The 27,030-nt window shown below is 45.8% G+C and overlaps 1 protein-coding gene across 1 annotated transcript; it reads left to right on the plus strand.

Annotated features, from left to right (window-relative positions):
* Positions 1-1,530: 1,530 nt before the first annotated feature.
* LOC144719486 (glutathione hydrolase 1 proenzyme-like) lies at positions 1,531-27,030 on the plus strand. The gene is given in 13 exon segments (XM_078595451.1): positions 1,531-1,933; positions 1,936-2,143; positions 3,314-3,444; positions 4,612-4,701; positions 6,000-6,192; positions 9,578-9,738; positions 12,929-13,078; positions 14,538-14,674; positions 15,784-15,971; positions 17,011-17,138; positions 18,171-18,283; positions 21,380-21,493; positions 26,118-27,030. Coding segments are annotated over 13 exon segments (1,812 nt in total). The 5' UTR covers positions 1,531-1,884; the 3' UTR covers positions 26,268-27,030.

Genomic DNA, 27,030 nt, shown 5'->3' on the forward strand with positions numbered 1-27,030 from the left:
TGAGAGAACATTCCCACGAAAGCTCCCTGTAAACGTGCCCTCGAGGCTCAAAGAAGTTAAACAAATTAATGATTGTCACGTTATTGTTCTACAAGATTAACTTTGGTTGTCTCGAGTAACTGAACGATGAGAATCACTTTCAAATCACTGTATCGAAATGTTCATGTTGGCCACCCCATTTTTACTGCGTCTTGATCTGAATACATTTGTGAACTTTGTCAAAAAAGTTAAACATGATAATTTTACTGGTAAATGAGGTTCCAATGGTGTAAATGCTCACCCCGAACTCTCATAATCTGATGGTGCATTGTCTTTGAGTTGTGCGCCTTTTGGCGTCATCTGGTCCAACCCATGTGAGACTAGGCTCTAAGGAAAGCTGTCTCGGGTGTGGACCAATCAACTTTAAGGACAGTGCACACATTATCAGAGTTATGTTTTTTTTTGTTTGCATTATGACTGCAGGTTTTGTGGTCTATGCAAACATGACTCCTTGTAAAAAAAAGGTGTCAGTTTTGTTGCCAGATAGAAGGGTAAAAAAACAATTATCAAGTTAAAATATATCGTGTTGTACACATGTATTTATCATCAGGTTAATAAAAATAACTATAGAAAGGATGGTTCAATTTTGATTTGAAGCTTTCGTGACTGCAGGAATCCATACTCTTTGGTTCTTTCGGTAAAGTCACGTGGGTAGAAAAATAACCTCGTGCCACGGCAGGTCTCTCGCCTACCTCAGCAGTTTGTTCTTGCTGTGGTTGTCGCACCTGATGACGAGTGCTTGTGTTGCGATCGAAACGTCGTGAGATATTATTTTTCTACCTACGTGACATTACCGAAAGAACCAAAGAGTATAGAAAGGATAGTGACCGACATGGTTTGTCAAGGTCTTCATCCAGCGGTGCATTGAAAGAGGGCTGAACATTATTATTTTATTACCGAAGGAAAAATCCCGATAAATGATGTCTCTTGGAAATTAAACCTCATATGAATATGCAAATTAGCTCAGCTGCCGACATACAGCCGTGCAGACAGGAAGGACATCTTGTACTGTGATATGGTTTTGGAGTTCAAAACAATGATGGAGAGACACACACGAAAAACATCAATCAATAGTATAATTACAACGATGATGATGATGATAAATGTATTTTAGTCAATCAATAGTATGGTTGTATATTTTAACGAAACAAGCCATCCATCAATATGTGAACAATCGCAACCAAACATCTCTAGAAGGCTTTTTTTGCGAGTTCTCTAGCTCAGATCACCACCAACAACACAAACTTGCATTTTTTGGGGGAAAGGGAAAACGTGTGTTTATTTCTTGCAGATTATAACTGGAATGCTCATCCTTGTATCAATCATCCGTTTCCAACCATGAGTCGAAAAACAAACACCTCTCAATAAATCAATGAGTGGTGGTTCGATGTATGTATATGTGGTGAACTTCCTTTGCACCATACGTAGCCAACTGAGGTGCACAGGGAAGGACAACAAACTAAACACAACAAAGTTGCGCCTTTTGGCTTCATCTGGTCCAACGCCATGTGAGACTAGGCTCTAAGGAAAGCTGTCTTGGGTGTGGACCAATCAACTTCAAGGACAGTGCATACATTATCAGAGTTATGTTTTTTGTTTGCATTGTGACTGCAGGTATTGTGGTCTATGCAAACATGACTCCTTGTAAAAAAAAAGGTGTCAGTTTTGTTGCCAGATAAAAGGGTAAAAAACCAATTATCACAACAAAGTTGTTATTGGCAGTTGTCAAAATAGAAATGGTACTTAACGTGTTCAGGGCTTCATCATCATCATCACCATTAATCACCTTCATGACATTTCAAGCTTTACTTTCTCTATTCCGCTGCCGCTCGCTTGCTTTGCCAAATGACTGAACGAGTGCGTGGCTCCAACGGTGCCCCTGCACAGCCCGCTGAGCCCTGAAGATGCAGAAGCTGAGTGTGGTGGTGCAGGCCCTGGCCGTGGTTCTCATCGCCATCACGCTCGTCTGCGGTCTCTATTTCGCACTCACGGGGGACCGGCGCCCTGGCCACGTCGTGGTTCCCGCAACCTCCCCGGGTCCCAGCAACCGATTCCTCAACGCGGTTGTGACCACGGACTCCGGGCTGTGCTCTGACATCGGAAGGTGCGAGTGCTCAGTCTGCGCGCTGCTCTCGACTGCACTCGATGATTTTCCAATTGCGTGGTTGGCGTCAAGTAAGGCGATCGAAAGCGTTCCTTAACGAACGCTTGCAGTGTGATGTGTACCAACTTGTGTTAAGAATGGAGCCCCCCTGTCAAGTCTACCCCCTCCCCTCCCCATTAAAATCTAAATATGTTATTTGGTTCTTTCGGTAAAGTCACGTATAAAGATGAAATTATAAATGAAATTAAATACCAGCAAATTAAATACTAGTATGCTAGTATTTAATTTAATTTAATATTTTATCTTTATACGTGACTTTACCGAAAGAACCAAATAATAATTCCTGCAGTCACGAAAGCTCCAAATTAAATCTAAATATGTTGTTTAACTAGGTGAGACCACGATGAGTCCCATTTGCAAGAGCGACCTGGCCAGCTCACCAACGTGACAAAAACAAATGACACAAAGTACAGCAATGAAAAAAACAGAAATCAGGATAAAAACAAACAACTTTCCCACGAGTAAAACATTGCACAAACAATATTCGGTGTTAAATGATACATCTCACGTAGTGTAAGTCAGCTCAGGAAGATTATGTTGTGATACATCAGAGTTAATTAGCAATTAGCCCGGCACCTGAGCCCTTCCGGCCCATGAGCCCCGACGCAGTGGCACCACCTGCACACTCGGTAGCTAAACTAATCTGTAAACTAAACTATTTTTTTTATTTCGATTTAAAGCTTTCGTGACTGCAGGGATTCATCTTCTTGCTTCTTTCGGTAAAGTCACGTAGAAGGAAAATAATCAATTATTTTATTATATATTTTTTTATATTACCCGGTAAGGCCCACTGAGCTATGTAGCTCTTTTTCAGAAGCGACCTGGCCGAAAATGATAGCTCAATGAAGCGGCTTATCACGTGCAAATTTATAGCAGCCAAAATACTCTAACGCATGTTTCTAAATGTGGAGGGAAAACCCGGAGGAGCTGGAGAAAAATCCACGTGACCACGAGTAGAACACTTTCCAAATATACAGGCGTCAGGGTCGGGACCGAACCCACAGACCATCATGTTTACCAGGCGAGGTAGTTAACGTCTCGCGGCACCCCACTCGTCATATAGAAGCAGCAGCAGCAATTGTTCGTTCGCCGATATTCTGTGGTGAGCAGGGACGTGCTCAAGGAGGGTGGCAGTGCAGTGGACGCGGCCATATCAGCCTTGCTGTGTGTGGGCCTCACCTGTGCCCACAGCACGGGTATAGGCGGTGGACTCTTCCTGACCATCTACAACGACAGCACCGGTACTCGGCAGAGCTACGTCAGAAAGCCAAGCGAGTAGTTTTGCCAAATGCGAGTTGCAAGGCAGGATACCAGAGAGTGCACAACAGAGTAGCGTTTAGAGAAATTGGCAGGGCAAAGAGCGCGAGAGAGTGGGGATAGCACGCCAATGAACGTTCATCCATGGCGATGCTTACATAACTACTGTGGTCACGTGCTCAGTAGTGAGATGGTGCAAGTGCAGTGCCAGATAACACTGGTCAACACACTTTTTCTGGCATAAGGTATTCCAACGGTTTTAAGGTAATTTTGGGGTGCTGATTCCAAATCTGGCATCCGTTTTTGTCTATTACATCAGGTTTTTGAGATATCAAATATTGCATTTTCAATAAAAACTGCAGAAGAAAAATATTAAATAAATGTGGATATCTACATGAAATTATATTATAAACACACTATCCTAAAAATACAGCACCATATTTTAACACTAAAGCAGTCACTGACTCGCAACAACTTGCAATCATAAGTGACAGAGTTAATTTCGGGTAAAATCAATGAAAATGGGGTATGCCGATAGCATACAAATGAGATGTGATAGAGCAAATCTGAGATCAGATTTGGAATCAGCACCCTGAAATTAGTCTAGAACAGCTGCAAAAGTCCAGGCCAGATAAAAATTTGTTTTTTTTGTTGACCAGTGTAATCCTCGTAGCAAAATTTGCGCCAAGGGCCCCGCACATTCAAGGGCCCCGCGCAAAATGCTTTCAAGCTATCGATTCCGGTTCCGTGATTGTGCACTTGCTCTATTACTGTAGTACTATACTGCCTTCCACTTTTATGAACGACTGGGTGTTTAAGGTTAGCGATTTGTCGTATTATCTGGCTGTATAGAAAATGAAAAAAATACAATTACTTTACTATGCAAGTAAAAAAATTGTGGTTTAATATTTATGTTTTTTTTATATTTAGGGCCCCTTTATAACATATGCTACAGGCCCCGCACTAGCTTAATCCGGCACTGTGCAAGTGTATGTATTTTTAAGACTAAGATTAAATGTCTTTTTTGGGAGACCTGATACTGAGATAATTGCCCAAAACAATGCAAAATACGACAATGGTAAAAATGTTGCGAACTAATGTATTTAAAGCAAGTGACACAAGATGTGTGAGTGCGTCTTGTGCTCCATCAGGTAAAGTTGAGGCCATCAATGCCAGGGAGGTTGCTCCGCTGAACGCTACTCAAGACATGTTTGGAGATGATGCCGGCTCATCGCGCATCGGTAAATCTATGCAGAGATGTGAATTCTCACTGTTTGTTTCTTATATATTGGAGTGCCAGGAACTGTTTTACAAGTGTGTGGTGGCACAAGCCTGTGATTGATAACTTCGAAGGAAAGGGTTGGTGGATCAAGCAGATTTTTTAGCCTTCTAAAACTAGTAGTAGATTTTTACCCTTTTAAACTGGTACAAAACTGACACCTTTATTCAAGGCATCATGTTTGCAATAACCACAACACAAGTAGTCAAAAAAGCAAACAAAAAGAAGCAACTCTGATAATGATAATAATATGCACTGTCCTTGAAGTTGAGATCTCATAGCCTTCTAAAACTAGTTGGAGATGGCAACACAAGTAAATGGGTTTGTGTACCATGTCTCTGGACTTTCGAGTGTTAGCCCCGCACAAAAAAGCTATTAATAGTTAACGAGAAATAATGTTGTGACTCACTGAATGTTTTAACGTGAAGGCCAGTTTTTATTATTATTCTCGTATTCTTTGGATCTTTCGGTAGATAGGTTCAAAGAAAATAACAAAAAAGAACTACGATGTTTCGATCGCAACACAAGCGGTCGTCGTCAGGAAAAGGGGGTTAGCTTCTAAAGGCAAACTGTTTATAAAGGTTTGAAATGGCGTAACCCAAAAGTTGTTCTTTTCGGCTTTCCAATTTCACATTAACTGGTAACATTTCTCACGCTTACACAGCCACCTTCGCACGCCGACCTAGAGGTTGCGGCTCTGCAATCTCCCATTAATATCCTAATCTCTCACATTAACATCCTAATTTCTCACATTAACATGCTAATCTCTCACATTCACATACCCATCTCAGCACGCTCGCAGTGGAGGCTGCTCACCGATCTTACATTAACATGCTAATTGTTACCTGGCAGCCCTTTAATTGGTGGAAAACTTACCACCGTTGCAGTTGCCGCCCACCACTTACATCAACATTCGCATGCCTCGCCCATGCTGCTGACACTTGGGCTACGCCCATTTCAAACCTTTAGAAACAGTTTGCCTTTAGAGGCTAACCCCCTTTTTCTGATGATGACCGCTTATGTTGCAATCGAAACGTCTTAGTTTTTGTTATTTCCTTTGAACCAATCTACGTGACGTCACCGAAAGACCCAAAGAATATGAAATCCCGCATTCACGAAAACTTTAAGTCATTATTAATCTCTTTTCATGCTCCAGTTTCCTCCCATGCACAAAATACTCATGCAAAACATTCTGGCGTCGTTGCATGCGCATGTGCATACATGCGTTGCGTGCGTGCATGGGTGGGTGCTTGCGTGCAGGCGGGCTGGCTATAGCCGTGCCCGGTGAAATCCGGGGTTATGCCCTAGCCCACAGACGCCACGGCCGCCTGCCTTGGGCGCGCCTCTTCCAGCCCAGCATCGCGCTGGCGCGGAACGGCTTCCGAATGTCCGGCCCACTCGCAAGCGCTATCGTGGAGCACCGGCAAGCCATCGAAGCCAGCCCCTCCTTGCGGTAACACGATGATTACAGGATCCTGTTACAAAGTTGGGTTTAAGCTGTGGCCAGAATAGATGTCAATGCTGAACAGTAGACTCTAATGAATGAATCCAGAAACAGAAGCTGTGCGTGTGTAAAGAGGACGAGCGGTGTCAGGGTACCATGAAGCACGGTGCTGGGAGGATTTTAGTGACATTGGCGATCCAGGTCACTCTTGTAAATAAGACTGACCCATGGGAACCTCATTTGCCAGTAAAAATATGATAATTGTTTTTTTACCCTTCTATCTGGCAACAAAACTGACACCTTTTTACAAGGAGTCATGTTTGCATAGACCGCAATACCTGCAGTCATAATACAAACAAAAGACATAACTCTGATAATGTGCACTGTCCTTGAAGTTGATTGGTCCACACCCAAGTGCGCCTTTTGGCGTCATCTGGTCCAACCCATGTGAGACTAGGCTCTAAGGAAAGCTGTCTCGGGTGTGGACCAATCAACTTCAAGGACAGTGCATACATTATCAGAGTTATGTCTTTTGTTTGTATTGTGACTGCAGGTATTGCGGTCTATGCAAACATGACTCCTTGTAAAAAGGTGTCAGTTTTGTTGCCAGATAGAAGGGTAAAAAAACAATTATCAAGACTGACCCAGTCTTGAGTTCTGCCTTGATTTCTGACAATGGTCGACCACCAACCGAATCAAGACCGGGCATGGCCGATGCGGCCACCTGATGCGCAAATGGCGCATCAAATATTTGGCGGCCTACGAGTGAGGCCCCGAATCCAAAACCATCCACCACGTCGTAAACACTCCACTGCTGCTACTGTCTTCACTGCTTTAAAGGAGGAATGGATAAGATCCATGGCGCTTTTGAAAAGTCGATTGAGTGGATAACAAAACTAAAATTACATCTTTAACCCGCTGCTATTAATCCACACGAAAGAAGACGACTTGGGCTCAACAAAGTGAACTTGAAACTTGACGAGGAGAAGGCTCAAGATGGACGTGGCAAAACAGCGCATCAGCCGGGTGAGCGACATCAAAGAATGTGTGCAATAAGGAGCGGCAATAAATTGGGGAAGATGGCATGCGCAGAAGAGAAACCGGAACTTGGAGGCTGCACTGATGCATTGAGGATAAGAAAGAGGAAGGGAAGTTGCGCTCAATATTAAATGAGCAGATTAAGGTCAAGTTTTTGCTCAACAAAATGGATGTTGGAGAGAGACAGCGTGCACACACAGCAGAGTGAGAACTCAAGGGGTGGGCGAGAGTAGGTAGGTTGCGGTGCTTTTGGAAACTGAATTGCGTTGGGAAAAGCAGCACACCCTGTACACGAAAACGATTCCGACGGGTGCAGATTTCCAGCTGTGACTTCATGGATCAGAAACAGGGATACTGATAGAGAAAATTAAACAAAAGTTGTATTTTTTTACGAAGAAGCATGGGTCCTCCGGGTTTTCCCTCTACATTTAGAATTAACATCATGCGTTTAGAGTATTTGGCTGCTATAAATCTCCACATGATGAGCCACTTTGTTGAGCTATCATTTGTGGCCAGGTCGCTTCTGAAAAAGAGCTATACAGCTCAGTGGGCGTTACCTGGTTAAAGAAAAAAATGTGTTTAACCTTGCCGCTAGAGTCACCTATCATCCACTAGAGGTCACGGTGACCCTGCTGAAATTTCTGTATTTTAGAATTCTTGTATTTCATCCAGCCCCCTCCAACTATGGCCAAGCTGCCGAAACCACTTATAGGCGAAGCGAATCAACTGAGCTAAAGCAGATGTGCACAGTAGTTTTCAATGCTGTGGGAGCTCACCGAAATGGCCGCTGCTGGAGTTAAATATTGCAACGACATATTTTTTTACAAGACTATGAGAATGTATAGAGGTGGCAAATTTGTGCGGCAGGCAAGTATAAAATTAACATGACTTCATCAGGAGGGTGCTTTAATAATAATAATAATAGTTCAATTTATAACGCGCGCAGATTTGCAGACGTAGTGGCCGCAACTCAGAGGCGCGGAGCCAAGCTCAGAGTCGCTCGAAAGCATGGTTCTAGAGGTGAGTTTTTAAGTGTCTCTTGAAGGAGGCGATTGAGGTGATGCTGCGAATGTGCAGAGGGATATCGTTCCAGACTGTTGGGGCTGCCACCGAGAAGCGGCGCATAGACATGCCCCCTCTAGCCCCCCCCACCACCTTAGCCCCTGACGTTACAGAATGTACATTCACCAGCACGTCCCATCTCTCAGTGCATCACTTCTCCCCCGGGAATTGATCAAATAAGTGCCACTTTGTGGGTGAGTCAACAGTGGCTTTCCTTTGGAAGGACTCATACATGTCTGGGGAATGTGGAATTTGCATCACTTGTGCAAGTCTGTAAACAGGAGCCTACATCAGTTTACAATGCGCAAGTGTTGTCATCACATCTACGCCTCTATATAAGGAACGAAACAAGTGGACTTCTCCACAAATGTGGCTGTCACCTGATGAAGCTGGTTGTAATTACTGGCGAAACGTCGTACTCAGATTGTAAATGTTGTGGCTTGGCTCTCCAACGCACCGGTGGTGCTGTACTAGTATACTACACTATACACCTACTATACACTACACTATACACTACTATACACTACATTATACACTGCACTATACACTACACTATACACTACTATACACTACACTACACACTACACTATACACTACACTATACACTACTATACACTACACTATACACTACTATACACTACATTATACACTACACTATAAACTACACACTAGTGCTGTATTAGTGACGAATTGGCACGTACTGTTTACGTGACAACCCTTACTAGTTGGCTGTGTCGGGTGGTGGCGGGTTTTAACGACACATTAATATATTTACGCAATCTAACCCAAAAAAAACCTATATTATGGAGGAGCCTACATGCCCATTTGAGTAAGAAGTCACTTTTACTGTTGACACATTCGAAAACCACTGGAGCTATGCACTTTGAAATCTTTATTGAATTTTTTATTTCTTTAGAACTGCTTTTTGTGTTGTTTGTTGTCCTTCTTCTGCAACTCTCATTAGCGCAGTTGGCTACATACGATGCGAAAGAAGTTCAACATACATACATACATCTCAAACCCAGCGCACAGCCACAACCCGGCGGTGTTTGACGTAAGATGAAAAAAACGCCAGAGATAATGCTGCGGGTTTTCATATGTACACACCAGCGGTCTGTAATTATCTGCAAAGTGCATTGTGTTGCACCATTGCACTCAGCGTCAAACGTAATCCTTTTTTAACAAGCCCCGCTCTTTCATCTCCGGCTTAATGTGGCACCTAGGAAGAATCCCACTTTGAGTTCATTCCACGTTCTTGCAGTGCATTTATTTGCGTCGTCGTTCTGACCCGCAGCGATGTGTTCTGTGACGACCACGGGGAAATCCTGCAAGTCAACAGCACGGTGAGAGACGAGAGGCTGGCGGAGACGCTGCAGGTGATTGCGGCAGAGGGACCGGACGCCTTTTACGACGGATCACTTTCCGAAAGCATTGTCGATGACATCCAAGCGGAAGGTGACCGCTCACACCAAGTATCGTGTGCACTTGAACAAATATACGCGGTATTAGCTTATCTTCCCCCCCCAACCACCCCCATATTATATTCTACTTGTGCTATTGGTGTCATGTCATAAGGGGCCGTCCATAAATGATGTCACGCGATTTTGGACGATTTTTGACCCCCCCCCCCCTCGTTACACGGCGTCACAAAAAGTCAGACCCCCCCCCTCTCAAATATGACGTCACAAAGCTCTGCCCCCTCCCCCCAAAACCATATTTTTATTTTGAAAATAAAACATGCTACAAATCGCTTTAAACTATCGTCATTGTAGTGCATATTTCATGTGGCGCTGCACTCTGATGTTATAGAAAAAAACATGTATCAAAAAGTCTATTTAATTAAGTAGAACGTGTTGTCTACATTTATTTAAAGTTGCGCAATTTGATGTGACGTCACATTTCTCAACCCCCCCCCAGCTCGCCTCGTCACACATCGTCACAAATATCTGACCCCCTCCTAGGTGCGTGACGTCATTTATGGACGGCCCCTAAGAGGCAGGGTCAATTGGGAATGCTCGCAGGAAGGAGTGACTGTACAACTATTTTTAAGATCCCTTCAAGTGGCCTCTTCCCTCGGGATGGTGCACTTTCTCAGACCTCGCTACAGGGAATTTAGCCAAATGAATAGAAAATTATTATTTAATTTAAAAATATATTTAGTCGCCTGTATATTTGGAGTTTGCATGTTCTCCCCATGGTCCGGTTTTCCCAGTCAGACAAGTATTTGGTTGCTATACATTTGGACGTGATCAGCCACTTTGTTCAGCTATCATTTGTGGCCACATTGCTCCTGAAAAAGAGCCTTATAGCTCAGTGGGCCTTACCTGGTAAAATAAAAAAATAGTTTATAGTGTATAACACTATTTACCAGCTTGCATGCAAACACAGTCTATACAGTTTCTCCCATAATAATAATAATACCGCATTAGCGATAATAATTGACAGAGTTTTATCAAAATCCACTTCTGGACGAAGGCAACCCCATACCGTCTCGGTCATAGGGGCTGTATGACCATGCTTCACCACGCTGGTTAGCGTGTGTTGGTGAAGATGCTCACCGCAGCCGGGAATCAAACTCAGGTCGCCTGGTTCACAGGGCAGCGCGTTAACCATTGTACCCGCCGCTCCACTCCACCAATAAAACACCGCAGAAATACGTCTAAGAACATCTGGAGTTTGCATGCCGTACATATTATTCTCGAATGGATGATGAAGCTACCACATGCTCCTGCGGTTAAATCCCGTGAGCCAAACTGGCACGAGGAATAACTTTTTTTTCTTTGGATGAATGTTCCCATTAAAATTAAAATAAAATTGGGAATTATAATGCAAAACTGTGTGGCTGCCAGACCCCACCACAATTGTCAACACGTTGGTCCTTTCAGGCAGCGCCGGATTAACGCGCGGCAAGATTACGGGGGGGCACCCCAGGGACTCAGATTTTGAGGGGCCCCTCAAAATGTGTTTATATATATACTTGTGTGCGTGTGTGTGTGATCTGTATCATGGGGAGCGGTGGTGTAGCGGTTAGCGCACTGCGCTACGAACCTGGTGACCCGGGATCGATTCCCGCTCACGGGCAACACCGGTGACGATTATCTGAACTGGTCCTGGGCCTGCCCTAGGTCGACTCAGCCTCAAATGAGTATGCAGGGTTGTGTGTAAAACATTGCCATTAGTATGCAGGGTTGTGTGTAAAACATTGCCATTAGGGAGACAAAGGCGGCCGGGCGTGGTGTTGGCCACCCACCCCCTCATGTGCTGTGCTGGCCTTTATACGTGCTCGCTAACAGCACTTGCCCCTAAAGTCTGTTAAGCTTATACGGGGGATCTTTGTCTTTTTAAATCCTTTATATTAAGTTCGCTTGCTTGCTTGTTTGCGTGCTTGCTTGCTTGCTTGCGTGCTTGCTTGCTTGCTTACGACCGTGCAAATCTTTCGGTCGTTTTTTAACCCACTTCCCGTGATCCAATCGAGCTGACATTTTCCACACAGACCCGTTGTGCGAGACAATTAATGTTCGTGATAAAAAAATTCCCAAAATTTTACACTTTTAGGCAAAAAAATAATATTTTACATATATTCAAATAGAACTCATTCATGGCTTTGGCTGAACGTCACAGTGTAAGAGCCCAGAGTGTAACCCCTCCACAGGCCGTGGCGGAGTAGCGCAGTTGGTAGCGCCCTCGCTTCCCATGCCAAAGGTCGCGGGATCGATCCCCGCGTCCTCCACAGGCGAATATATTTTTAAATCCTTTATATTAAGTTCGCTTGCTTGCTTAGGACCGTGCAAATCTTTCGCTCGTTTTTAAACACTGTTTAGGGAAAACAAATTAAATATTTAATTACCAATTGCTTAATGGTGGCAGACAATCATCTGGCCCATAGGTGGCAGCCATCTCAAGCCAGAGGACAAGAGGACTCTAGCCGCCACGCATATAAAGGATTTATAGTGAAAAACTTTGTTTTTACGGGTTTACTTGTTTATATTCATTTAAATGGTTCAAATGCATAATTTGGCACTTTGATCGATCCTATGGGTAGTTTGTTAATTAAATCTAGGACATAACCGTACGTATTGCCACCATTTGTGTCCTGATATTTAACATAGTTTTGTTTAATTTGAACGTTTGATTTCAGTTTTACGATCACCGTGTATACTGTTTGACGTTTAAAAACTACAACTGAAATAACCAATGCGAATAACAATCAAGTGCCTGACATTGGGCATCGGTCGCGTTAAAACGGCAAAGGGAAGTTTTTTTTTTTTAACGAAAGCTTTAAATCGTGGTTTAGCCATGTTTGTTTGTTGTAGTACAGAGTTAGACTGATGGCCTTAATCTAAGTTGTCTTGTGGTTGTTGTTGGTTGTTTGACTTGCATCCCACTGGGATTTTTGCACACAGCGTTGGTGTACGGTGTTTTTTCTGCAATATTTTACTGTCTTTTCTTGGATTTTCTGTTTGCACTTAGACACATATTCACTTTAAGATGTTTTTTGTTCATGTTTTTGTTTTTTGTTTGTTGCGGTTGCACCCGATTCAAGAGCCGAATGGCTCACAGGGCTATACCTAATCAATGAACTTGAACTTGAACGAAAAGGGACCTCCAGAACGATAGCAAAAACTTGACCTGGCCTCGCTTGCAGGTGGCATTATCGCGCTGGAGGACCTGCGGGCCTACGAGCCGGAGCTGGTGGAGGTGCCCTTGCTGGTGGAGCTGGGACGCTACCGGGTGTACACGCCGCCCCCGCCAGCCAGCGGAGCTGTGCTCAGCCTCATCCTCAACATCCTCGAAGGTGATTTTTATTTTATTTGTATTTTACTTTTATTAATTTTTATTTTTTACATACGTTACTTTACCGAAAAAACCTAAGAATATGAATCCTCGAAGGTGCCTCATTGAGAAATGTTGCTCCCATCGCGCTATTGGCGTCGCGTCGTTGTATGTGTAGAGGAGTAATGTGAGTCACCGTGACGGGGGCGAACAGAAGGAGGTGCGAAGCGAGTTGACAGTCAAGGATGACGTCATGTCACCGGTGGTGTAAGAGGGGTACCTTCGGGAACAAAGGCGGGTCCGAGCTCGGGGGAGGAGCCGCCTAAGGAGTACTTAAGGGGGACCCCGTGACAAAGACGTGGTCGTTGTGGGGCAGCCAGAGCAAGGATCGGCCGCAAGGTGTCTCTCTTTTCTCGTCGCGGAGCGGTGTTGGCTGAACCCCCGCTCCGGGCAGACGAGTGGGAGAGCCAAGGGATGGCCGAGGGTAGGGTACCAAGTCTTCAGTACGGGTCGGCTAGGAGAGGGTTTCTCTCTCCTCGTCGCGGAAGCGGTGTTGGCTGAACCCCCGCTCCGGCCAGACGAGTGAGAGAGCCCCAAAGGGTAGCTGAGGGCAGGACCCAGATAGCATTCAGTTTGCGGGGTAAAGGACCGAGATAGAGAGCACCTACCCCTCGTGTGAGTATAGAGTGCTGAGTGTAACAATGGTTTAAAAAACGGCAACAGCTCTTATAGTATTCCTCGTCTCCACGTGGTTCTACTGCACAACACGTGTGTGTGTGTGTATGTTAGGCTTCTTCTGTACCGTACGTAGCCAGCCGTGCGCGTCGGAGGTGCGGGGAAAGAACAACAAACTAAACTCTAAAGGCTGTTCTTAAAAAATGAGTTTTCAATCTAGACGATGATTTAAGAGTGCATAGCTCCCAGTGACTTCCGAATATCGGGAGGAAAGAGAGTTCCAGACGGCCGTGGAAGCGCATCTGAAAGCGCATCATGCAAGAGTCGATTCAGAAGTTTTGCAGAGCAGTGCATCACCCTGTTGTGTGTCAGAGAATGGTCTGCGGATGAGGTTATCACAGAACTACTTCTAATATTCCTTCAAGTAATCTCTTATCCACACTTTCACCACGCTGGTCGGTGTGGGCTGTTGAAGCAGGATAGTGGCAGGGAGGTGGCAGGTTGGTGGCCTGGCCCTGGAACGGTTCAATGTGGATCCACCACTGCCCCGTCGTGGCAGATCCAAGAGGGGGGCAATGGGGACGATGCCCTCCACCCCCCGCCCCCCCCCCCCCACCACCCGTGAGACCCCAAAAATGACTTGAGAAAATAATTAGTATCCACTGTCAATGTAGGTCACTGGAAAAGCCTTTACATTTCGGGACCAACCCACCTAGGGAGGTGTCCAGATCCACCTCTGCCTCTCCACCGCACACTACAACCACGGCCGCTGAAAGCGGGCGAACCTCGCCGTCGCTGTCTTGCAGGCTTCCACTTCTCCGCCGACAGTGTGTCCACGGCGAAAGAGAAAGCGCTGACCTACCACCGCATCGTCGAGGCCTTCAAGTTCGCGTTCGCAAAGCGGAGCGAGCTGGCCGACCCTCGCTTCGCCGACGTCCGGGACGTGAGTGGCACGGGCCGCGTGGTCGCGAGCCAGCGCGGCGGAACGAGCCAAAGCCAGGTCAACTCTACGCGGGTTTGCAATGGGCGGTTATTGGTTTGTGCCGCGTGTTATCTGTCGCGACGTCCAACGTTGTGCTCCGCGTGCTCCGAGCTTCTTCGCAAACCGAATTTAAATGATGTCACCTCCTGGAGAAGCTCCATGGGGACGTGGAGGGAAACGTCGGGGGATCACGTCCAGGCAGTACGTGCCGGGCGGAGACCTGTACCCGCACAGCTACAAAACCCACAGCAGCGATATTCCCCAACACAGGTGTCATGCCATCAGTCTCATCCTAAGCAGCCGTCGCCTGTCTATGGCATGGCTTAAGCGGTAGCCAACCCGAGGTTGTAACACTTAATGGTGACGTATTTTAATCATCCAATTGGACCGCTTGTACAGTGGTGCATCACGCCATGTCAGAAAGCGGTCCTCATGACAATAATAATAATACACAATTTATAACGCATGGATACATTACATAACTAGTTCTAAAATCCATGAAACCTACACGACGGATTGCTGCACTGTTGAGATGTTTAACTGCTTTGATGTTCCCTTCCTATGTGCCAATATTGGCCGACTCTCAAATTTCCAGGCCCGAACCGAGATCGGCCTTCGCCGAGCTCACATTTACAAGCAAATTTCTCTATTCTACTCGCTCTCTCCTGCTCGCTCCCACATTAACATTAGCTGCCCCGCCCATCTCTAAACCTTTATAAACAGCCTGCCTCAGCGGATTCCCCCTCTTTTTCACCTGAAGACGGTTGCTTGTGTTGCGATCGAAACGTCGTGATCTATTAATTTTTCTACCTACGTGACTTTACCAAAAGAACCAAAGAGTATGTTGAGATGTTCATCATGTCAGTCAAACCGATACGTTTCTCGGAGCTGCAACTTTTAACCGAAAACTAAAATTCTACACGATATAATGTTGTTTGCATTCTTCCAGCTCTATAAAGCGATGACTCTTGTTGACCTCATTAACCCGGGGCTTGGGGTTCCACCCCCGGCGAAGCACGCCGCCGGTAACGAGTCGTGGGGGACGCACGGTCGGCGGTTTCTCCCGGCAGCTGGTGCGGAACCTGACGTCGGAGGATTATGCCCAGGCGCTCCGTTGGAAGATCAGCGGGGACTCGACGCACCCGGCCCGGTTCTACGAGTCGATGTTCTCGCACGCGGAGGACGCGGGAGCCTCTCACGTCTCCGTGGTGGCCAGGGACGGCAGCGCCGTCAGCGCCACCTCCAGCATCAACCTGAGGTGCCGGCAGGCGGAGTGGCCAGCCTCGCCGCTTTGGAATGAATAAGGATCTCGCCGCGGAATTCATTTTGTGGGATTGCTTTTGTCTTGATTAAGCTCAACTCAATCAATATTTATTTTAAAATTAACTAGGAAAAATCTCGCTGAGCCTATGAGCTCTTTTTCAGAGGTGACTTGGCCACCACGTATAACAGCTCGTCGAATTGGCTCATATCCTCACCACTATAAATGTGGGAATTTAAAGTTGTAGCCAAATAATCTCAAAGCATGTTTGTAAATGTGGAGGTAAAAACCAGAGGACCCAGAGAAAATTCCATGCGACCACCATGGGGAGAGATCACGCCAACTCAAAATATACAACAGGCATACGCAGTGTTGGGATCAAACCCGCACCCCCCTGCATATCAGGCGAGGGAGAGATAACATCTCCTCGCTACCGCGGTGCCTGATTGTGCTGTCGGTGTCATGTCATGAAATGAATAATATTGTCGTCACGCCATGTGGTAGAGAAGAGCCTGCAGAAGCGGATATCGTAGATCTACCTCAGAAATCCCTTGAAGTAACTTCTGGTTCACAGCTTCGGGCAAAACTCTTTCCCATCCATCTTGCTAACAACAAAATTGCTCATAACATGGAAATCAGCCAAATCAAGTGCAGAACTAAATTCATTGTGATGGGTTTTTTTGTGCAGTTACTGCTGACCGGCTGCAAACATCAACTTGCCACACTGAAGAACCCGGTTTAATTATGGGTGACTGAAACCCAGATTGGTACCCTCTAAATGCAGGGGGGTTTATTCCTCTGACCCTTTATCCACCTGGCCATTCTTTCTTTTTCTTTCTTTACCTTCTGATTGCTCTCGCATCTTCAAGATCTGCCATCAATTTTCCCCCTGCCTACGTTTGTCCTTTCATCTCGCTCTCACCTGCTGCACACACTCTCTGTTCCAGCAACAAAGGACTTTTTCTCTCTTAAGAAGCGGTGGCATTTAGACACTGTATAAACCCACAGTGCGTAACGTATTCTTGTACTTTGGCAGTTTTGGTTCGTTGGTTCGCTCCAGGACAACCGGTATCATTTTCAACAACGCGATGGACAGTTTCTCATCCCCGTTTACCATCAACACCTCGGGGGTACCGCCATCGCCAGCCAACTACATCCAGCCAGGTGGGAGCAAGGGATGGAATCCACTCCATGGAAGTTGCTGTCAACTACTCTTGACCTTTTGAATTCGTGCAGTAATCTGCGTCGTCCGATTGCTCCCTCGCACGCACGGGGGGTTAAACTCTTACTGAAAATGTTGCTACCGCACAACCATTGATAGTGTATGAATCTAGCTGTCGCCTGCTGAAGCTGGTTGTAATTACCGGAGAAACGTCGTACTCGAATTGTAAATGTTGTGGGTTCACTCTCCAACACACCGGTGTGCTGAACTGCTAACAAATTGGCATGTTTTGTTTACGCGACAAATCTTACTAATTGGCTGTGTCGGGTGGTGGCGGGTTTAACGACACATTTATATTTACCTGATCTAACCCAACAAAACTCTATTATGGATCAATGAGTTTTATTACCTTCTCAAGAGGAAAGTCCTATTCCATGGGTGGGGAACTACTGAGGACCAAATAGGACTTCCTAATATCGACACACACACACACTCATGCCAACGTCACTTCTGTCACTGCAAGAGGCCGTGGCATTGACATAGCGTTGCCAGGTTGAAAAATTCTCACCCCCTCCCGTACCCGATTAGTGTGGCTAGGATGCATGTAGGCCAGATTGAAGTGGAAGGCCTCATGTGACCACGGCACATGCCCTCTACCTACATCAGCGTAACGAGCGTGTGTGTGTGCGTGTGCAACGGAGGGCGGAGGAGCGACGCTCACAACAACGAGCGGAGCGCCGGGTGGCTAAAGCACAGCAAGTTGGTACAGTAGGGGGCACAGGTGGTGCATCAGCCAGTCATCTCGGCCATCTCAGTCAGTCGACCCGTGGCACCTGCTGGGTCTGCCCCGTGACCTCCTGCCAGCGGGCGTTCGACACTTCACGTGGTAGCCTCAAGGTGCACTTGGCCTGGCACAAGCGTCGTGGTGACGTCACCGCCACTTAGTGGCGAATGGCGGTTGTTGTTGTTGCATGGAGATATATTGAAGCGGCATTTCTTGCCCAACTGTCAATGCTCTCAACTCCTCCACCCAGGGAAACGTCCACTGTCCTCCATGTGCCCAGCGGTGGTTATGGACGAGGAGGCGCAGGTGAAGATGGTGGTGGGTGCAGCCGGTGGGATCCGCATTGTCACGAGCGCCGCCCTGGTACGCGGTAGCGCGCTCGGTTACATTCGATACCCGCCGATTCCACCTTCAGACCTCAACATCCACCCGTTCGGAGCAAAATGCTGCCCAGCAACTACACTACACTGGCACAACACCTCACCTTGAGTGAACCCGTTACATACAACGTATAATTATGAATTATGAAAACATGTATAAATCTTCTTGGTTCTTTTGGTAAAGTCACGTGGAAGGGAAATAATAAAATAATAAAAATAAAACATGATAAAATAATACATATAAAACATAATAAAATAATTATCATTATTATTTTATTACGTTAAATTTTTATTATTTTATTATTTCCCTTCTACGTGACTTTACCGAAAGAACCAAGAAGATGAATCCCTGCAGTCACGAAAGCTTTCAATCGAAATTTAATTATTTTATTATGTTTTATTTTTATTATTTTATTATTTCCCTTCTACGTGACTTTACCGAAAGAACCAAGAAGATGAATCCCTGCAGTCACGAAAGCTTTAAATCGAAATGTAACATGTATAAATTCATCGTTTCGTCGCTCGCCACTGATATTAGCCGTGGTCGGGAATCGAGCTCAGCTCGCCAGGTATAAGAACCACTGCACCATCGCTACGCCTCTCGTTTTAAAAGTGTGTTATTGCTCAGTGCTTGAGGGATCATGGTGCTTATTTTGAAAGTACAGTTTCTTGTTACTTGTATACCGAGGCAGCTGTGTTTTATATTAAGAAGAACACAGTACGTTTGTCTTCATGCTGTATAACGACGCATTGATTCATTGGCTAGGGATTCCTACGCTCAGGATATGTGCACTGAATTGCGCGTGCATCACTCGATTATTTACAAAGTCTGCAAGGTGTATGCAAATGATACGCTGATGTTACATCGAGTCTAACGGACCGAGCAAAGCCGAACACCCACCATAGACAAACATCCATCTCGCTGCTCACCATCGACGAAATCAGCCGCAATGCGCCCCACTTTGTCAGACTCAGAAGCTGAGCAGGGTTGCGCCTAGAAAGTGCGTCAACGGGCGACCACTCTGCATAACAGGTGTTATAGGCTGCTGCAGGGCTATGCTGGGCAAAGGTCAGCACAGCAAAAAAACGCTTGTTGTACTGCCTTTCTATGATCCCAGATCGATGCTCCCTGCCTTTATCAACAGACAATGACCAGCGTGGCGAAGTATGATCAAATAACCCCCCCCCCCCCACCAGCACCTCGTACGGTGCGGGGAGGTCATCATCCATCAGTGGATTGACAAAGGGCTACACATTTGCGTAGTGGAGCTTGTAAGGCCCTAACCCGGAGGAGAGAGCAGCTATCTCTTAGCGTATGCACCCAGGCGTAGCAAGGGATTTCTCAAAAAACACCTGGTTACCAATGGCAATGCGAAGGTGCAAGCTCATTAAAGTAACTCGGAGAGCCGAAAAATGCACGAAAGAAATGTCTCCACATGACTACAACACGCTTTTCGAGGCCAGCATGTTTCACTGCGGCATTTATTCCGACAGACCAGACGCATAGCCGTTAAACCCAGTGTTCCACCGTTGACAGATGTTACACCTATCCGATAAAAAATGCTTATTATCCCCGTAGCCCCTACCCACTCTGGCACTTTGTCCCACAATAAAACTGGCAGCTCAGGTGGGTCACTCTACTATCTGCTCCACTACATTTTCCGCACCTCCGATCAGCACGGTTGGCCGCGTACGTTTGCGAAGAAGAAAGTTCAACATACATGCGCCCGTGTGTGGCGAAGCAGAAAGGACATTCTTAAAACTTAAAAAGCTAAAGCATCCCGCCCTCAGGGTGTTACCCATGCGCAAAAGGACCGACGCATGGCGCTACCGACAGACAAACCCGTCGTTCGCGCTTGGTCAGCGGAAGCATCTCACGCACAAAGAAGCAATGACGGGCAAGAGAGCGACTGCACTTGCTCGGTTAGTGATGCTAACTCTGAGGGTGACCGGGGATACATCATGCGAAAAAGAATAACTCACAGTACTCTACTGAAAGAAGAGAGAATTACTGTAAAAGTGTTCTCTTGAAGTGGTGTATTATTGCGCAACTGACCAAAAAAAACGGGTCTTGTGAAATACCGGAAAGACTTACAGCCACCGCAAAAAACGGACATTCCTGAGAAGAATAACACACCATCATCGATGTTGCGCTGGCGTAATGCTTAGCACACTGGACTCCCATCGCAGAGGTCGCCAATTCGATTCGATGAACCCCGGTGCTGCAGTTGAAACGACGGTGCCGATTTCATTAAATCCTGCCGCCAGTGTCCATTTCATCTTCTTGGTTCTTTCGGTAAAGTCACTTAGAATGGAAATAATAAAATAATAAAAATAAAACATAATAAAATAATTATCACGACGTTTCGGCCACAACGCAAGCAGCCGTCCTCAGGTGGAGAACAGGTCTGTCATGCGCGAGAAGAGTTCGATTCCTGCTTACGGCCAACACCAGTGACGATTATCCGAACCGGTCTTGGGCCTCCGCTAGGCCGACTCAGCCTCAAATGAGTACCTGGTGCGCTGTGTAGTAAACATCGCCACTAGGGAGATAAAGGCGGCCGGGCGTGGTGTTGGCCACCTATTCCCTCGTGTGCCGTGCCGGCCTTCATTGGTGCTCGCTAACAGCACTTTCCCTAACGGTCTGTTCAGGCTATACGGGGGATCTTTGTTTTTGACCGCCGGCTAGAGATTGATCCTGTATATACAAAGTGCACTCATTCTTAGATGGTGGAGCAGAGGGACCTGCCAGTGGGCATATGACAGGCGTAGACTATTTACAATACAGAAGTGGCGCGTATAATAGGAATGACGTGTTGTTTCATTTAATGGGCATTCTCTGTTTGCTGATGGATTAGGGCTTAATTGTTACGCAGGCGATTCGAATTGTCTATCAATTCCAAGCAAAGGGCAAGTTCGTTTAATGCACGGGGAGCTGTTTACTGTGCGCAAGCATGAAGGGAAGTTGGGCACGTAGCGAGTGCATCGCCTGGAGAGTATACGAGAACATAATAATTGCAGTGTGGATGTTTTTCTGAAATATTGGTCGTTAGGTGTGAATGTGACATCTTTCCAACAGGCCATAATTAACACGCTGTGGTTTGGACAAGACATCAAGGCGGCTGTGTCTGCACCACGGTTGCACCATCAACTCCTGCCAAATAAAGTCATCATTGAGGATGGGTTCGATCAGGTATACAGTATACAGAATCTTTATATACAACAAACATAAATCCGCCACTAGCCTTTCATAGCCTGTGGGGGCGAGTGTTGTTAGCGAGCACGATGCACAAGAGGATGGTGTGGTCAATACCGTGCCCGGCTGCCTTTGTCTCACCAGTGCTGATGTTTATACTGGTACTCATATCAGATGGAACTGACCTAAGGTAGGCACAGGACCTGTTCAGATATTCACCATTGATGCTAACCTTGGCCAGGAATCATATTCAGGGCACTGGTGACGCAGTGGTGAGTGCACTAACCATCGTGCCACTACTCCCCAAATACATGCCGTTTAACATGTCGGCTTTTGATTGGCCACAATTCATCCGGCGATTTGCCACAATTTTTCCAAATTTCCTGATGAAGCTGGTTGTAATCACCAGTGAAACGTCGTGTTCAAATTGTAAATGTTGTGGGTTTACTCTCCAACACACCGGTATGCTGAAGCAGTAACTGACTGGCACTTAATGGTAGGTTTTTACCCTTTTAACTGGTACAAAACTGACACCTTTATTCAAGGCATCATGTTTGCAATGACCACAACACAAGTAGTCAATAAAGCAAACAAAAAGAAGCAACTCTGATAAGGATAATAATATGCACTGTCCTTGAAGTTGATTGGCCCACACCCGAGACGGCTTTCTTTAGAGCCTAGTCCCCATTGGTGTAGGGCCAGATGACACCAGAAGACGTACGCCTTACACCAATGGGGACTAGGCTCTAAAGAAAGCCGTCTCGGGTGTGGGCCAATCAACTTCAAGGACAGTGCATATTATTATCCTTATCAGAGTTGCTTCTTTTTGTTTGCTTTATTGACTACTTGTGTTGTGGTCATTGCAAACATGATGCCTTGAATAAAGGTGTCAGTTTAGTACCAGTTAAAAGGGTAAAAACCTACCATTATATTTTGCCACTGGTAAAAGAGATCTCATAGTGTAAATGACTGGCACTTGTTTTCTACGTGACACACCTTATTAATTGGCTGTGTCGGGTGGTGCCGAGTTAACGACGCATTTATATGTCCACAATCTAACCCAGAGAAACCTTTATTATGGACATATATATGCATTCACTCAGCCCGGTTACGATGTTTTTCCTTATTTGCAACTGAAACAAGTTCGAACATCTGTGAAAAATGTGTTGATGACAAAATCAGTCAGAGTTGCCTCTTACTTTGAGCAGAATGAGAATCAATATCTTCCAGAATTCAACAGTGGAAATTATAAACATTTACTTAATTTCCTTGAAGTTGACAGTGCATATCATTATCAGAGTTGTTTCTTTTTGTTTGCATTTTGACTGCTTGTGTTGTGGTTATTGCAAACATGATGCCTTGTATAAAGGTGTCAGTTTTTGTACCAGTCGAAAGGGTAAAAACCTATCGCTATATGGTGCCATATTCTTGGTTCTTTCGGTAAAGTAATGTAGAAGGGAAATAATAAAATAATAAAAATATTAAACAATACAAATTTTCACGACGTTTCGACTGGCAACACAAGCAATCATCATCAGGTGTGAAACCCACAGCAAGAAATGTTTTAAAAAGTGGTGCCAGTTCAAAATGGGCACCAGCATTGTACTGTACTTCATTACAACATCTTGACATCCGTCTCCCTGCATCAGCTTGTCCCTCAGCTGTTTGTGTGTGCACTGCCATGCCACTTCCAACGATTGAGCCGCTCGACATATGAATACGCAGCCAATTGCACCTCATATCTGCGCCTGCACAAAATGACGGTCATTTGTGTACACATCCCATCGCCCACACAGCCTTCTGAGAGTGACTCTTTTTCATTAGCATGTTTGATTCAAGCAAACTCTCGACCCGTTTCAACATTCGTCACCTTATTCTTTGGGTCTTTCGGTAAAGTCACGTAGATAGGTTCAAAGAAATAACAAGAAATAACCAAAAAATTACAAAAAAATACGACGTTTCGATCGCAGCACAAGCGTTCGTCATCAGGACTTTACCGAAAGACCCAAAGAATATGAATTCCTGCGGTCATGAAAGCTTTAAGTCATTCATCACCTTTTCAGCAGTCAGGTTTGCATAAACCAAATACTGGTGAACTGTCAAATGTTTAAAGGCAACTATCCTCTGTTAGATGTGGGTCCTCGTTTCACGGAAACCTACATGATAATACGTAATCATTGGCATCGATGGGTCTCCTTGCCAGCCGCTTCCTCTAGAAACGCTGACTGGAGATTGTCTCCGTCAAGGTTGTATGGAGTCCCACGGCCAGAGCTGGCAATGACAGAGCAACACGTGGCAGAGAGGGGTTATTACTCACACAGCATTTTCCCACAATGTCTCACTTTGGCAGAACACCACATACTCAGCAGACAGGAGAGAAAAGAAAAAGTTTGAGCGTGAATCCATGCTCTGAAAGAATTCCCCGAGCGATGGTGGGTGATGTTAAGGGACACAGCAACCATATTTCAAGTGTGGTGCAGATTTCAAAGTACAAAAAAACACAGAGGGTCTTAAAGGTCCCACATCTGGTGAAAATTATGGAACTGTTCCTTTTGGACCCAACCTCTCACACTGCTCCTCTTCCTCCCCTCTCGCCAACAACACGAGCAATCCCCATGCTCTCAAAAGAAAAAAAAACCCAGCGTAACTTGGCGTAACTTGCTGACCCGCACATACTGGACGTGAGCTTCATAGCTCTTCGGATTCCACCATTCTAAATAAAGATTCTGATTCTTATCATCTGAGTTGGGGGAAGACGCCTGATGTAGATTATTTAAGAAAGCACTTGCCCTCAGCTCGGATCTGAAACACAGTCCACCACAAGGCCAATGATAAAAGTTGTACAATCACAAAACACGTGGCATTCATTTTCCTGGGGCAATTTCTGGGAGCTCAATAAACATGCAGCGCCTGATTATTTCCTATTCTCATTTCTCTGGTTGCAATCCGACACCTAATCGCACATCTCACGACCCGAAAGGGCACGTGTACACTTGCGCGGTTGGTTTGAAGTTTAGCCCGCAAGCCGACAACTCATTCGCACGAACTTGCGTACACCGTACGGCAATTGACACGCAAAAACAGTCAGCTGATGCAGCAATCACCGACTCGCTCCGGTCACTCACGCACTGGGTGGGCCAGTCGCATTTGTATCACTCAATTTAACACGTAGGCTTGTGCGATGAACGTTTTTCGTAATAACGGTCTTCATCACTCTTCTGTCGCTATGCCGCCACACGGTTAGTGTTCCCCTGAACGTCGCTCTTTGATTCCTCCACCCATATTGAGATCTTACCAGATGAGTTCATCTCATCCACACCATTTTGTTGAACCAACCAACACTGCGGGTCAAAACACTTCTCTTCGTGATGTATTATCTGTGCTGTTCTGCTTTGGAATTCCCTCCCATCGTCTCGTATCCCAAGTTCTTATAATATCTGCTCAAGTCAATGAACGTGGTAAATACATCTGAAACATTTATATACAGTACTTTCGTGCAATTTGTACTTCCATGCCATATCTCTATTTAAATTTCTACATTGACTTGCTCAACTTTTCTTTGGCTTACTCTTGTGTCCCCGTATTTCCTTTTGATGTAACCTGCTCGCCTGCCGCTGCTGGACATCTGTGAAGAATAGCTTCATAGCTCATGAAACGCCTCCAGTATAATTCTGAACTCTTATCTATTTAAACCTTGAAGAGTGCTGTTCGTTCCTGGCCGCTTGACATCTTGCGCCTTTGGGCCTGTGTTCAGCAACCGTGATAAAATATAAGTTATCATGAACGCTTGCTCGCGATGCTGTGTACTACAAGAGGCGCTTAGGAGTACGAGGCGCCTACTCAGTTCATCCCCTCCAGCACCAAATCACCAATGCAATCCCGATCAAAAACAGGCCGTGATATGTTGAAACGTACACGAAACTTAAAAGTTATTTTCTGTTCAAATAATCATTGAGGCAGTGTTCATTTGCTGAGCCGGAAGTTTACAATAATCAAAATCCCTCCGGCGGGAGCGAGTCTTTCCATACATAGGGGCAGTAGATTGTGTACTGTGCGGTGAAAATTCACTGTCGTGACCTCGGCTGCTTTTGGGAAATTGTGAATGTCTTATCATTCTTGCAAGATTGTCACTGTTGTCATAAGGTTACTTATTTGAAACGACGGGTGGAGTGGTGGGGTATTGATGCGCGCATTTTCCTACGATGCCGAGATTCCCAGCCACGGCTAACATCAGTGACGAGCAACAGCTGACACGTTCCTGGGTCCTTTGCTGCTTCACCGACCCGCACTGACCAGCGTGGTGAAGTATGGTCAATCAGCCCTCGTGGCCGACGCAGCATGGTGATGCCTTCATCCAGAATTGGCCTGAAACAGCGATCTAACCCCCCCAAAAAACCCTGTATTATGGAAAATATTGGCCCGGAAAGTGTTAAGCTGCAAACTGTTTTATTATTCACGATTTTTTCCCCCCCAGAATTTCCATGTTAGAGCAGGCACAACGCCATTTGTTGCCTTTGAGATGCTAAACAATTTCAGATGTGCTTTAAAAGAAATGTTTACAAAAACCACGTTCTCCAAACAAACGCCGCTTGCGCCGTGCTTTGCGTCTTCGTTACGGCAGGCCGTTGTGGAGGGCCTTCGCTTCAGGAACCACGAAGTTGCCCTCCAGTCTCCTGCCGCCGACTCGGTCGTGCAAGCCATCGTGCGCGTCGGCAGCCACTGGCGCGCCGAGTCCGACCACCGCAAGGGCGGCTGCCCCGCCGGGTACTGAGAGGCGGACTCAGGGCGGCGTTGCTGCGTCTGGGAGGCCTCAGCCAGGTCACGACGTGAGCTGGCGGTCTCCGCCCCCTCCCCCCGCCTCTGCCTCGTCACCCCCACTGCGTTACGGTGGCGAGATGTTATCCACCTCGTCTGGTCTACAGGAGGTCGTGGGTTCGATCGATCTCTCGGCGTGGCAAGTATATTGAATGCATCTTCTTGGTTCTTTCGGTAAAGTCACGTAGAAGGGAAGTAATACAAAAATAAAACATAATAAAATAATATAATATTATAATATAATATTATTAAAATAATTTATTTTATTATGTTTAATTTTTATTATTTTATTACTTCCCTTCTACGTGACTTTACCGAAAGAACCAAGAAGATGAATCCCTGCAGTCACGAAAGCTTTAAATCGAAATATATTGAATGCCTCCACCCTTGTTCAGCCAGTGGTATAAAATGAGGACACCACGGGTTATGCGCGGTGTCTGCATCCACCCCTTACAAGATGTGTGGCTATCGTGGAAGAGTAGGCCAAATATCCTCCCCTTCTTGCCTGCAGTTGCCGTAACTGCCTTGTGCTGCCTCGCCTATCATTGTACGCGTGTCTCGTCTACCATCACGCTCTTTTCAGACTGCCTGCGCACGATAATATTGCTACAGATTAAGGCACACGAGCGGTTATTCCAGTTTCCTGCACGCCGATTAAAATGGTAAAAATAATATTTTTAAAAATGTAACCGCAATAAAACTACACCAAAAAAAATAAA

Source organism: Lampetra planeri, chromosome 6, assembly GCF_965212315.1.
Source record: "Lampetra planeri chromosome 6, kcLamPlan1.2.h2, whole genome shotgun sequence".
Lineage (NCBI taxonomy): Eukaryota > Metazoa > Chordata > Hyperoartia > Petromyzontiformes > Petromyzontidae > Lampetra > Lampetra planeri.